The 15,472-nt window shown below is 39.7% G+C and overlaps 1 protein-coding gene across 1 annotated transcript in view; it reads left to right on the plus strand.

Moving 5' to 3' along the window:
- Positions 1-15,472, plus strand: part of LOC121954219 (formin-2) — a 53,988-nt gene that overhangs the window by 34,090 nt on the left and 4,426 nt on the right. Inside the window, 7 exon segments of the mRNA XM_042501563.1 lie at positions 1,405-1,496; positions 1,593-1,722; positions 1,837-1,983; positions 2,640-2,699; positions 3,353-3,473; positions 7,209-7,301; positions 14,545-14,596. Of these exon segments, the coding sequence (XP_042357497.1) occupies positions 1,405-1,496; positions 1,593-1,722; positions 1,837-1,983; positions 2,640-2,699; positions 3,353-3,473; positions 7,209-7,301; positions 14,545-14,596 (695 nt within the window).

The following is a 15,472-nucleotide window of genomic DNA, read 5'->3' on the forward strand; positions in this document are numbered from 1 at the left end:
ATGTATGTTAACACACAAATTTAAGCAATATCTTCAAAATGTTGATAAAACACAGTTGTGCGATGACTGTGATTCCTCTGAATGAGGTTATGCGTCTTCCTCTCTCGCGATAACATTCCAAGAAGCATGGCGATGGATGTTCCAAACATCAACAGGTTACTTCTATTGCAGTCTCTGCACTAGCCGTCATTATTTCCAGTCGAAGGTGACTTAAGTATGTTATGTGAGCAATAATGGAATGGCAAGCCCCTTATACGTGGGAGCGGCCACGTAAAAGGTGTAGATTTCTGGGTGATAGTCCACGATTTCACAGAGGAATTGTTGATTACAGAGTACAGGGTTAAACACCTGAAATACCACCTCATGTGAGCGTAAAAACGTTTTTGGGATAAATGGGAGTTGTTTTAAAAATTGACATGTTTCCATTAGGTATATTTTATATTCATAATTTCAATTTGCGCAATTTGAGGGTTAATGGAAACCTGTCTAGTTTGAAATTAAGAGTGCTCTTTGAAGAAAAGTTTCTGGAGTGGATGCTTAGGATAAAAAAGAAACTCGGCATTAAGAGGAAAAAATTGAGCATAGCGTTAGTTCAGGCACTGCTGCAAGCACTGCCATTGTTGATATCAGTTGATATCATGCAAGCCTCATCAGCTGATCTTCAGCTGATTCACATCTAAGCATCTGATTCGCTAACTCACTTGCGCCACCTTATTTAAGCTGCTCTAGCCTGCCTGCTGCCTCCTACTTGTGCCGTTCTGACTTGATCCATGACGTTTTGTCATTGACGCCTGTTCTGTGGGGGTTTTGTTCTATTCTTTTATTTGCTGCTGCGCTGCCGCTCTCCCTGCCTCAGGAACGTGTGCTGTTCCTGTTTTACGCTTCCACATAAGCACGTGGAAGGGCAGGGGGTCCCCAGAACAGAGCCATGCTGCCAAGTATTAATAATTGCAATAAGCTAAATCTAAAAGTTGCTAAGAAGTGTTTTTCTTGACTAAGTGGTCCTGACTGAATTAAAGTCAAAATATTTACATGGAAAGACTTGAAAAGAGTGCTCCTGGTGGTGGAGGAGATGTTGCAGGCATACGTCATACGTATGTCAGCAGTGTTTCTGTTATTACTCTCACCGCCAGAGTTGTGTTCAGCACTCCAGCTTTAAAGGCTCAATTCAGTTCTTTATACTGTAGTTTGGTCAGCTACACTTAAACTTAGTTTCAGGTTTTGATTTAAGTCAAGAAAATCCTTTCTCAACATAAGACTTTGTTGTCCATTACATTCATTTATATATTTGCATACAGACACATTTTAACAATATCCTGCACTCTAAGTATCTTTGGGTTTCACATGACTATACTGTATAAAATACATTCCAATCTTATCTCAATCTACATTTTCCTTTGACAGAGAGCTCAAAATGATGAGATGGATGGCATTAACAAGCATATTAAATCATCCAAAGACAAGGAGGATGCCAAGCCACTGGACAAGCCTGAACAGTAAGAAACAAACCTTCCGTCTGCACCAAATTCATTACATGAGAGGTGTGTCATGAAACAGATGTGTTATGGTGACTGATCTTGTGCCTTCATCAGGTTTCTATTCCAGTTATCCCAAATCCCCAACTTCTCTGAACGAGTGTTCTGCATCCTGTTTCAGTCGACTTTCCATGAATGTATCACCTCGATCCACCGCAAAATCGAAATACTTCAGAAAGTCTGCAAGGTGAGCCACTGGCCCTCTTCTTGCTTCATTTTCCTCTCTGTCACTCAATTTAACCTCCATGTCCTCATCTTGTGTGTGCGTGCGTGTGTGCGTGTGTGTATGTGTGTGCACCAGACTCTCCAGGGTGGTAAGTGTGTATTGCAGGTGCTTGGCCTGGTACTTGCTTTCGGCAACTTCATGAACGGAGGTAATCGGTCTCGAGGGCAGGCCGACGGCTTCACCTTGGACATTCTGCCAAAACTGAAGGACGTTAAGAGCAGTGTGAGTCTGTGTGTTACGGGGGTAAAAGCAAACATCACACACCGTACAAGAGCAGACACTCAACCAGGTGTTACTCACACACAAACAGGAGACTTAAATACCTAACAGAGACAAGCCGATGTTATTTATGAGCTCCCACAGAAAACTTTTTAATCTGTAATTCGCATTAGAAAAAAAGGGTTGTGGGAAAATGGTAACTCTAAATGTCAATCTGGTCTCAGTTTTACTTTTTTAGTTTTTCATCTATGGTGGAGCCCAGAGCTGAGAGTCCAGGAGTTGAAAGGGACCGTCACTGCTGCCAAACATACGGACCATAGCTGTGCAGATTTAGAGGAGAGGCCTTTCTGTTTACTGTTCTTATTCAATATCTCAACGGGCTCAGCGTGCCCTTGGCACTGCCATATAAGGACACAGTGGTTTGTGTTTTTGTGGTGGTGGAGTGGGTAAGGTATCCATAAAGAACATCAAACTTTCCACCAACTCTGAGTTATGACAGCCAGCCCAGCACAGTTATGTTTTGTTGTATTGCTCATCCAATTCCATGATTTATCCCCAACTTCTGCGACCGCTGTCTCAAATTAAAACGTCCTGCTCCAAAATGATTAAATTAATAAATAAAGGGATTTATTTATTTGGATCTTTTTTCTTTCTTTCAGGATAACTCCCAGAGTCTTTTGTCCTACATTGTTGCTTACTATCTAAGGCACTTTGATGAGGTATGTTTTGGTTCCTGTTTATTTGAATCACTTTTCTGTTTTAGTCTGATTTGCTTAGAAATCCTTCCAGAGCTCTCTTTTCATCTCCTCTCTTGCCAGAGGATACCGTGGCTTATCCTTTATCAAATTATTTATTTTCTCTTTCCTCATTTACGGCAGAAACAAATCTCTCTCCTTCCTTGGCCCTCGCTCTTCTAGTTCTCTTTCTGTCTTTCACTCTTCATCTCCCGCTCCGGCTCTGTTTTGGTCTGGGTTCATTCAAACCTGCAGTCTGTTCACTGGCACAGCATCCAAAGGAGCGCTAGTGTAAATAATTAGGTTCTCCAGATGAGATGAACTCAGTAGAGTGCTGCTTGCCAAAATCAACCTGCATGACATGGCTCTAGCACTCATAATGGCCTTGTAGTAACTCTGATGGGGAGAATTGCAGCGTGTTCTCTGCGCCAAGCTTAATGGTCATTATCTGCTGTAGTTTTAGCCATATCTTCTCTGGGATGTTTGTATTGCTGATAAGAACATGTAGAGCTCTGAAGACATTTATTTCAATCTTGCCTGATGTGTACAGTAGAGAGGCCCTCTGCCATTTGAGGAAGATTGACTTTGACACTGGTGTGTGTGTGTTTTGTGCATGAATGTGTTTTGTGCTTCACCAGGATGCTGGCCGAGAGACGTGTGTCTACTCTCTGCCCGAGCCGCAGGACCTTTTCCAGGCCTCCCAGATGAAGTTTGACGACTTTCAAAGAGATCTGCGCAAGCTGAAGAAAGACCTCAATGGTATGATTGGTCTTCAGCCTACATTTCACAATTTTCTCTATATGAGCACACCCAAAACTTTTAAAGGTCCTGTGCGTGGGATTTACGGGGGTATATTAACAGAAATGGAATATAATATAATAAGAATGTTTTCTTTAGTGTACAAACTTAAGAATTGTTGCGTTTTCGTTACCTTAGAATGAGAAGTTTAAATCTACAAAAGGAGGGGCCCTCCTCCTTAGAGTCCACCATTTTGCATCTCTACATTTCTACAGTAGCCCAGAGCAGACACACAGAACAAGGGCCATTCGCTATTTGTGTTTTAGTGTTTTCGCATCAGTTACAAAAATTTAGTCTAGTTTAGTTTAGTTTATTTTGGCTATTGTCCAGCTTATACAACTCACAATACACAGTAGAAAAAAGAAATAATAATAATAATAATAATAATCAGTCATTACTTTATGGAGCAGTGACAAACCAAAGTAAGTTTTGCTAACTGAAAAGTTGTGAGCTGAAGCCATTTATTTATTATTATTTAATAATATTAATAATAATAAAAGCATTTGAGCCTTTAATTTTTATATGCTGTATCATTTTTTTACTTCGTGTGCTTTGTGTCAGCAGCCTATTCGCAACCCCCAATGAAAAAATATTGCTTTATTACGAGTTTTTTACCAGATTAAATCATAGGGTGCATTTCTTTTGGAGAGGAGGAGAACAAATAATTTGGCTCCCAGTAAAAATCTCCTGAATGTCTGCAATCTTAAGTTTAAAAAAAAAAAAAGGTGAGCCCGCGCTGACAGGTGCTGAGCTCAGCAGCCTTTCTCCGAAGAGCGAACAGTGTCAGAGAAAAACTAATTTGTAAATTAAACTTCTTTATTCAGTGTTTTACTGGATTTAAGTGGTTTGTTTAGGGAAGGAGGAGACCTCTGTTGATAATTCTGCCACTGGTAAAAAAAACTCCTTAACAATGAACACTGAAGGAATTCTAACCAGAGGTTTCAGCTGGTCGCAATCTTCAGTCCTCACTGTTAAATGCCATTAAATTCCCCCTAAATCTGACACACTGCTCCTTTAAACTGCATTTTTACAAGAAGCTTACCAGGTAGTAAGCTTGTCCATTTCATCTCCAGCTAATTATGGCAGGTGTCATACCATGTTTATGATATAATCACATGGAAATTTATGTAGCGGTAGATTATGTATTAATCCATGCACATATCTCATAGCACAATGGAAAATTATTTTGCAAACCTGACCAGCTATGGTCATGTGTGGATGGTAGAGGCGGGTCAACAGAGAGATAGCATCTGTTTGTTGTACAGACGAGCAAACCAGAAGCAGATGTGACTTGTCAGATGTAGACTCCTGTTGGACCTGGCATGCCTTTACTGTCCTCATGAAATAGGGATCAAAATAAAGAGTGGGGCAAGGTCAGGGAACTTCCACTACCTGTGTGCACTATCAAAGGTTCAGCAGCTATTCAGTGAACTGGAGGAGGATCTCCTGGAGCTCTGAATCGCCTCACACTGCAAGCTGACAACCTACAACAAGATGGCTGTTTTAAAGAGAATTTCAGAATACTCCTGCATGTCTCTGTGCTTGCTGAGCACTTTGCACAGTGGGTTTTTAAATATGATTCATGGGTGGACTGATTTGGTTAATGGCTGACTTTCTGACCCTTTCATTCATTCAATTTTTTTCCCATTTTCATTCATCAGTCAGTCACTTCCTGAGTTCATACACGTGATTAATCTATTACATAACTTTCCATGAATGCGCACTTTTCACCAACCAGCTTTTTTAAGATATGGCTGCATCATTGTTATTGGTAAAACTTCTTATCATCAACATTTTGTTCCCACTAACTAACAACTTTAAAGGGAAAAACACTTTTTGTGGGTTTTACAAGCAAAGAGTTTCCATTGAAAAGTGATTACAATTATGTAATCCCTCATTGAAATCGAAACACAATAAAACTAGAGCCACATGTTGAGAGTCTTACTTCATGTTGCATTTGGGATTAAAGAACATATATTATGTAAATGTAGGGCTGTCAAACAATTATTTTTTTTACATTGCAATTAATTGCAGAATTTCAGTTGCCAATTTGGATTTATCGTAGTTTTAATCACATGTTTTCAATTGAGTTTTGCTTTACATAACAGTTATGAACTCCATATTGACAAGGTAAAGCAATTCTTACCAGATTGTCTTAATTAGGAATTAAATGGCAGCAAAAAACTGCATAAGACTAGTATAAAGTGGCCATGTCTGTAAAGGAGAGACTCATGGTTACCCAGAGAACCCATTTTATGTTCAGATATCTTGAAGTCAAAGGCCAAGGGACCTCTGTGAAACGACCATGATGTTTTTCCATCGCTAAAACTTTGCCTTACTTTGCCTTACTTTGAAGTGTTACTTAGCCATGACATGGTTGATACCACCAGATTTCTTAGATCTTCTAGTTTCATATGATACCAGTACCATCAAGCTTTAAAAGCTCTAAAATTCAGCCTGGTACAGCATCTTAAAGACAGAAATGTCAACTGGTGATTAATGCGATTAAAAAGAAATACATTTTAAAAATGATGTCATTTAAGGACCTTAATTGCATTTCAATTAACACATTAATACTGATAGCCCTAAAATTAAGCAAACATATATAAGATTCTTGCAAAAAAAAAAAAGGGGGTTAAGAATGAATAAGTTATTGCATATCAAGATGTCAGGAAAAAAGTATGGAAATTGGATTACGCTAAACATGCCAAACTGATTGAGTAAAAAGAGTCCTAATGAATGAGTCAGTTGGGAAATACTCCCTTTCATTACTCCGTCTCAAGTCACTCAGCACTTGGAACACCTTCCAAGGACTCAAGTGCCTACAGGTGGTAAAAAACGACAAATGTGTATTTTTTGTGCAAACACATGTGTGCACATGTGTGTACCTGTGTGCTTGCTGCTTGATCGACAATTCCCTGAACCTGGTCTGTTCTCTATCATGTTTTATGCATCTTTGCTGCTAAACCAATCAGGTACCTGATCTGTGCTGCCAAATATTGTTTTTCCTCTCTACTATAATGATTCTTTAGGCTGTTCATTATTTGCAATTCATAAAGATGGAGTTGCTGGCAAGGGAAATGGACTTGCGTCTGCTCCGACCCCAGTGGCAGTGGCACATGCTGACTGTACATAAATACATCATCACATGCTATACCTGCAGACCTCTTCATTACCAAGCGGAGCCAGCTGAGCGCTCTAACAGACGCGGGCTTCGATGACAGTTCCCAGAGGGGGGTTCCGATAGGTAGGCGGCGCAGAAATGGCCTTGGCTGGCCCGAAGGACATCAGTAAGCAACACAGTGGAGAGAGCTCGCTGTGTACCTTTTGGTTGAGGCACCATATGGTGTATGAATTACCACATGCCCAGTCTCGACCTCCCCATTCCCTTAAGCGCCTCATGGCCTCTCCACCTCTGAGGCATTTAAGCGGAGTTTGTGTATCCGTTATGTTTGCAGATAGAGCGTGACGATAAGTTCCTCCCGGGATCAGAGCATAGGCCTTCCTGGTTCCTCTGGGTGCCTTATTAGTTATTATGGGTCATTATGTCTTTGCCGACACTTATTCAGCAGAAATTCAGCAGAGATTTATCAAAAACAGGTTCAACAAGGCATAGAACACTGTTCAGTTTGTAATTGCAACACAAATGCTGGATACTTTCTTCCCTCTCATCATGATTATCTCTTGTTGTTCCAGCATGCTCAGCTGAGACGGAGAAAGTGTGCAAGTTTTCCTCTGAAGAGAATCTGCAACCCTTTAAGGACAAGATGGATGAATTTCTCAGCCAAGGTGAGTCTGTTTTCCAAATCAATCAAAGCTGATGATTGATTAGACTTTCATCAGTTTCATGAAAGGATATTCTGTATTTCTCTTCTTGCCAACAAATCCCACAAAAAGAACAAAACCAACAATCAAATGATCCTACTCACAAGTGTTGTCAGTGTAGTCAAAGCTTAATACTCTTTGCAATAGTTGTCCAGAAACTATTAAAAATTTATGAGTGATCCTCACCGTTACATTGGATAACATTTTTCATTACACTGAAAAAGGCACTGCAGTGTATTTTGAGTCCTATACACACTCTTCTATTTACTTCTATCCAAGTATTATTTGCCAAAAAACTGAAATGTCAAGTTTTAAGAGAAATTATTTAACATTTTCTTGCCTCTGTGCTGGTGACAGCCATGACAGGAGGCATAAACACCTTGAGGAGGTTTCTTCAAATTTCAGACTGAACTGATTAGAATTTCGTGAACAAAGGTCAATTTCACTGTGACCTCACAGAACACTTTTTTTTTGCAGAGTTCATAAGCTAATTATTGCAAAATTTCATACAAATATCCAACAGCATAAAATTAAAAAGCAATGATTTTTTATATCCAAAAGGTCAAAGGTCAGCTTCATACCCCAGGAATGGAAGGGGAGACATTTGATTGGATGCTGAATTGGTGACGCTAATCTTAGGTGCCCACCTTGTGTGGTGGTTGTATAGATCTTCTGTGCTGCCGGGTTGAAGATGTTTGTGAAGCATCCACGTCTTGGAAATTGTAGCTTCTGTCAAGCAATGTACATATTTGAAGCATTGTCTGGTTTCATGACTATGACATTGTGTTCTGTCCTGTTCCTCTTGTAGTCAAACACAAGCTCATTGGTTCTGCAGATATTTTGCTTAGATGTAACCAGCATCTTGCCTGGTTGGCAAAGTCAGACAGAATGGCAGGGTGGTAAAACGAAACATGCATAACGATATATTGTGATGGTGATGCGATTATTTACAGTGAAGCATATTAAATGAAACTATTTTGTGTTTTATAATTGTATGTAATTATTCAAGAGATGTGCAGTAATTGTCCAGATCGCAAAGGAGCTACATAACAACCGCTTGTCAATTTTGTTGCAGCAGACAGGAAAAGTTGAAATACTTTTTTATGGAACAGCAACGTCGTCTACCATTACCATTGCTGCTACTCTTTGCTGGCCTCACCTAATTTTACCGTCCTGCTCTCGTCCACTAAAATGATTCCCAGTTTGGAACCATTTGCTAGGGGCTGAGCACCACAAACCAGATGGGGAAGTTGGAAAATATTGATAATCTGACTAATAATTTGGTCATTTTTGGTCATTTCATGATAATAAAATATGGATTTATGGCTAGTACTATCCATTAAATATGATGTAACAGGTGATAGTCAGACTGTTTTGAACAAATGGTTTACTCATCTGTGTTACCATCAGGAGTTAAAACTTAAAGAAGCAAATAATTCCCCTTGATTCAAAAAGTATTCCGCACTGGTGCACCCATGGCATATCTGAGCTGAAAGTGCATCTGCAGTGCGAGAGTACGTGCAGCAGCTCATCAGTCAGAATGATGTAAGTCTTCTATGTCTGCAGACACATTTCCAAATCTGTTTCATGCCATTTTCTGGTTGATACACTCTCACACACAAGGGTTCACAGGTGTTGTTTCCATAGGGATGTGTGTTTGTACCACAGTGTATTAAATAACTCACAGCTATTGTTTGAAGTATTTCTATCTGCTTTTAGGGATTATGACTGCACTTGGTAGCTGGTTCTTTTATCTCAATCTCTACCTTTATATAAAACAGAGAACACCTTGCTCTGGCTCAAAGGCAGATTCTGGATGGCCTAAAATGAACCTGGCATGCAGTCTGTTAAAATGACTGTGGAGAACAGAGCTGGGGGCCTGAGAGGCTGGAAATAAAACTGACTTGTTCAGTGCCTGATCCATTTCACTTAGTGCTCTTGACATCATGACATGTTTTTGTCATATATTTGGTCAGTTTTCTGCGGATTTTTCCTCAGTTCCTTGTCTTCTTTATTTGTCCACTTTGTCTGCTGTCCTACTCTAATAACAATGTTTTTTTTTCTCTCAGAGGAATGAGAGATTTGAAGAACCCTGTTGCCTCCTTGACCTCTTTTCTCTTTCCATCACTCCTTCACTCTATTAGGAAATCAAATAAACCTTCACGCAGAGGTGTTTACTAAGAGGGCTGTTAAAATGATGGTGATGAATTGATTATAGATGATGAGCTTCCTCTGCCATTGCCCTTCTCATTCCAACAACAGTCCCAGCCATGCTAATGACTCGCTGTACACACAGCTACAGCACTTTGAGCTAAATGCTAATGCAACATTTTCACAATGACAATGCCAACATGCTGATGTTAAGCAGATATAGTGTTTGCAGTGCTCATTTTAGTCCAGTGTGTTACCACACCAACATTTGTTAATTAGCACTAAACACAAAGTACAGCTAAGGTTAATGGCAATGTTCCTCACGTACTTAAATATAACTGAAGCAACCAAATTTCGCTTGGTGACGGAGCTAGATGAAAAGTCAGATTCAGCCAGAGTTCATTTTGAGGGGAACAGGAATGTTTGCAACAAATTTTGTGGCATTCTATCCCATAGCTGTTGAGCTATTTCACACAAAACATAGACTGACCGTTTAGAAGCCTCCAGTTTGATGTTTTGTCAGTTACCATCATGATTTTTTTTCAGGGAGCCAAGTGACCATATTTGGACATATTTGGAGAAGAAAGGCTTGGATCTATCATGGTGATGGCTTATCAATTACAAGACAGACATGCCCAAAAGCAGACCCTGCTTTATCGTCTATTTTACCTTTAATTGGACTTTAATGTATAAAATGAATATCATGCTGTATTGAAGAACACCATAAAATCATTAGGGAAATGTTTACTGAGTTAATAAAACCAGTGAGGAAGAAGGTCATTTTCACATAGACTTCTATGGCTTCTTTTTGCATCCAGTGGAGTCACCCTCCTGCTGGCAAGTAAAAAAGAATTCAGGTTTAAGGCACCTCTGCATTGACTTCCCCTTTCAGTCTCAAAGATATAAACCCTTGACCATAAAAATAATGGACCTAGTCACTGTAATGTCACAAGTTGTTTTGGGTTTGGACATTTTAAAGTCTGAGGTTTGGAATGATGGCCGTTGTCATCTTGGATTTTTGGGGTGACCAAATTTGGACATCACTGCATCTTTTTGACATCATATTGACATTCAGTGTCAGTTGATAGGCTCAGGCAATGTCTTGCAGGCAGCCTGTCACTCTAAGCAACCATGCCCTTTATTATGAGTAAATTTAAGCCTTAATAAAATAAAAACTTACCCTCCATACAGTAGTCATGAATGCTGAAATCAGCAAGACCAATACCCTTTTTGTGCCAGGCTGTAAACATGTTTATTTCTGCTGGTAAAGTTGGGCATTTTAACATAGGGGGCTATGGGGATTGACTGGCTTCTGGAACCAGCCTACCACAAATGTATAGATGCTGGATGAAAGGTTTTGTGCCAAGCTGTCAAGTAGATGTTGAGATACTTAACTGGATAAATGAAAGCTGTGACACACTCTAGATGCTACATGAAAAATAATTATCATCAAAGTCATAAGGATTCATCACCTGGGCACAGTAGATGTCTTTACCAAATTTCATTGCAATACATCCTGCGGTTGCAGAGATATTTCAGTCTGAACCAAAGTGATTGACTGACGGACTGACACTGCCATCCCTATAGTGTCATGCCTCTAGGATTTTAAATTCTGAATCAGGCTAAGAGCTACTTCTACATTTTTGTTCTATATATTGTTACAATAAAATCTTGTTTATTCGTCATGTCCGCCAGATGTCACACAGACATACTTTTTTCCCCTCCATAATCTGACATCTACAACAATATTGGGATATTGCGTTCCACTTCAAAGGTGTAAGACTTAGTTTGTTATGCTTGTTTTAACATAACAAGCCAAATGTCATTCTTTATGTAGCATTGGCTTTGACCTTGGCTACATTCAGTTGGCTGTGACCAATCTTTGTGAAGGACCCTGGCTCACAGGCCTCTCTTCCAACTGCTTTTGTATTCAGATGAGAGTATAATATATAGCATATGTTCTTCAGCGGTAATGTTCACTGTCCATTTTAAAGGAAGTCTGCAGATGAAAGCATCTCTCCCCATTTCCACCCCTCTCTTTTCCTTTCTCCCTGTGTTTGAGAGAAATATGGGAGCTCTCTCTTTGATGCAAATGACGAGGTTTTTCCTCTGAGAGCAGAATGTAAGCACCGTAACATGGACATGTGACTCAGAAGGCTCCAGACGGGATTCTTGGGGTTCCTCCACTGCGGTGGTGAAAAAAAGAACAACAGCCAAATGTCTTATTTTCGTTATTTCTGTAATTTCTAAAAAGCCTGGGGTTAAACTGTTTCTGGCTCCACAGTTTAAACCGCTTTTGTTTATTTTCTGACCATGAAACTAACCACAGAATAACAGTGGGAGCGGACTTGTTGGAGCTGGGCTGTTTGGTCTAGCTCGATTTTCCCCGCTCGCTTCACAAATTCTCATGCATGCAGGCCTTTGATGGAGTCACTGTGACTAGCAAGAGAGCACTGGCCATGTGATAATCTGTTTCTGATGGACATAAAGATTTGTAAAGACTGATGTCTCCTTTTTCTACCAGCTACAACTCTGCCACCGTTACATCATGTTGGCAGATTATGGTTAAAACCAACATATATACCACGTTATGATAAAATCACACATTAAACAGACATGTTGATCTAGATCATGTTGAGCCACAGGATGTGATAAAAGAACTAACATCTTTAAATAATATTCATGGAAATGTCTTTTTTTAAAAAAACTGATTTATCAGTTCAGTCATCATCTACCACCACACCTAGTAGGGAAAATGCCAGTATGACTGTGTTGTGAATGAAAGCTGTAACACTGCAGGGACAGACACGGAAAAGGCTTAAGTTGATGTGACAAAAGGCGCTTCCATGTGTAGTTAGCAGTAACAAGAATACACTGATGATGTATTCCGCTACTTGTTTACAGTTTAGCATTTACCTCAAAAACTTGACTTGTCTCTCAAACATGTTGAATATTATTGCAATATAGGAACATTAGCAAAAGACAAAAGCATCTCCTTGTCTGACATGTTCCTAAAGATAATAAGAGACGTTTTTACAACACGGTCTCACTCCCAGCTACTCAAATACTGACACTTGTCCAAGGGCCCCTGGTATCATATTACAATGCACAGAGACACCCTTTAGTGGCAGTATGAGACCAGGGGGCAGCAACCACTACTGCTGTAGTATAAAAAGCTAGAATGTCTTCAGGAGGTGGGTGGGTGCAGAGGTGAATAGGTCAAACAAACTTTCATCCATGAGACTGTTATTTCTGTCCATATGAAATCATAACTAATCTGGATTATTAGCAATGCAGTGTAGAATACTATGCTAGTGACGTATGTCACATGGTGTAAATGATCTTACATTATGTAAGTAGCAAATGCACTAATTTGAAGCCAAATCACGATGTTTTTCTTTTTTCCCAACCTCACTTCATACTTTTGTTGCCTAAATCTACGGAAGTAAACTTAAATAGGAAGTTATGTACCTATGTTACACGTGTATTTTGAAAAGAGATTGTATGAATTTAACAAGCCGAAGCTGCTCATTTCACCACCTTAGAATTATAAGGTTCTATTAACATATCTCAAAACTGTGCAATGCATTTAACAAGCATAAGTTGACAAGCCGTCTCTAAATGTCTGAAACCAATGCTGGAGGAGTACCTAAAGCGTCATCATTAGTTGTTTAGTTGTTTGTTGAGTTTTATGGTGGTTGGCATTCATCGGTGTTGCATCACCATCATCTCCATCACCATCATTTTTGCCCCATCCATACCACTATTGCCATGGCATGTGTTAAACGGCAGAAGATGGGAATGTCCCTGAATGTAATGCATCTATGAATAGTGAAAATTTTCCATCATATTTCCATTACTGTGAAGAGTTTTAATGTTAAGTAGATAAGAACACAATCGTACCGAATTCTTATGGACTTGTTAAAGGAAAAGGATGTCAGAGTTTATCTATGTTATCTGGTATTCAGTTTTTCTAGGACAAGATTTTACATCCATCAAAGCAGAATCTTCCAGTTCAGTATTAAAGTAAATAGCATCTTAAGACACCTTTCTTTAAAGCACAAAACCCAGCACTGACATTAAGATGCTTCTAGCAAGTCCCATTCATATTATTTATCAATTTGTCATCATTTATTGATGAGCCATCAGCAGAGGGAGAAGCACAGCGTGATTTAGCACCGTGGAATGGTAAAGCACAGCGCCGGTCTCAGCGGGTTTGTCTGGGTTCTTTAGATGTGGCTCTGGTTTCAATTACACATAGCAACCAGATATTCCCGGGATAAGAGCAGAACACAGATTTGTGCCAGGACTGATTTCTTCGTCTCATCTACTGTCACGTCTGTCTTAGAAAAAGCCATGAGGAGGGCCATAGGTCGTTTCTGATCATTTGACAGTTTAAGGCAGCAGCAGCTTACAGATAATTGACCTTGAGGGGACAGAGAGAATATAATGTCTAAAGATATAGACCAGAAAAAAATACAGCTGGACTGACTCTGCTGTGATATATTTGAAAATGGATCTGAAATTTGATAAGTTGTAACCTGCGGCATTCTCCTGAAAGAGGCTGTCACATTTCACTGCTGTTCTCTTACATCATCATTTACATCCCAGTCAAAATGATCCTGATGGCCCGCAGAGATAAATGTTGTGGCCTGCTGGAAGTATGTCCTAATGTGTACCATGGTGTCCAACTTTTCTTAACTTCTCACTGTCTGTCTCTCACACCTCTCACACACACAGTCATCCGTCTCCATTGGAAGCAACAGTGCACAAAGAAGCACTTGTCCTGCATTCTGCCGTACTCATTTGTCAGTTGTGCAACAGCAGACAATCCAACACTTAATAACCCAGTGGCACCGCACTGACCTTGAAGATGACTGTTGATTTAAAGTAATGGTGACATGTGGAATCCTCCTATGTACAAGTGGCATTGTGGGTGAAAGATGTATTTTCTGAAGCAACAGGAAATCCTGCATTGGGTCCTAATCCCTGATCTAATCCTGTATTTACTTGTGCACAGCTCTTTCCTTTTATCAAAACCTGCCTTCTTTTACAGCCAAAACCGAACTGGAAGCACAAGAGAAGCAGCTGGCAGACACTCAGAAGATGTAAGAACATTTCTTTTTCTTTCACCTGAAATGCAGTCACTTCTGCTTTATTTGCATTTGATTGTTTATCAAGCATAAAAACAGTGATTTTGAAAGCACAGGATAATGCAAGCCTATCCAGTTTAAAGTTATACATTCTCACTGCAGCGAGGAAATATAATCTAGCTTTTAATAAGTAATATAAAGATCCAAAAAGTCTGTATAATGCAGGTGGAAGCAGATGTGGATGGGTCAAACATACTCTGGACTTTCAGCTGGAAGGCTGCTGTTTGTGTCCTGTGTGAAACCAAAAGTCAACTGAGTTATTTTAATGATAGGATAGTGTGCCGTGTAGCATAGTGTGTACTGCGCTAGTGAGGTATGTCACGAGACATATGTGATACATGTCATTTAACATTACATCACATCAGCAGCAAGCATACTTCTATGACCATGATGTTTTTTTCTAAACCTTACCTCAAACTTTTGTTGCCTAAACCTAAGAGAGAAAACTTGAAAACAACTACATTCTAAGTTTATTTTGAAAAAAGGGACTGCATGCATTTAATGAATGAAAACTGTACATTTCCTGTGAAAACTGAAGTTTATTTTGAAGCGATGCAATGCATGTAATGAACATAAGTGATGCATCGTTCCTGAATGTCTTAAACTGACACTGCAGGGGTAGATTGCAAAGTTTGATGTGTTGGGCCACTGAACAGGCATTAATATTCAACAAGTTGGGAGTTAAAATGTGTTGTCTTCGGACGAATACACTTGGGCCGGAGATATACTTGCTGTTTAAACTTGCGTTCACGTACACATCTGACTGCATTCTCCTGCGTCATGAGCATTTTTGTATATAAACTTGCCTATACGCAAAGCGTGTTACTGGAG

The sequence above is a fragment of the Plectropomus leopardus genome, chromosome 15 (assembly GCF_008729295.1).
Source record: "Plectropomus leopardus isolate mb chromosome 15, YSFRI_Pleo_2.0, whole genome shotgun sequence".
Classification (NCBI taxonomy): Eukaryota; Metazoa; Chordata; class Actinopteri; order Perciformes; family Serranidae; genus Plectropomus; species Plectropomus leopardus.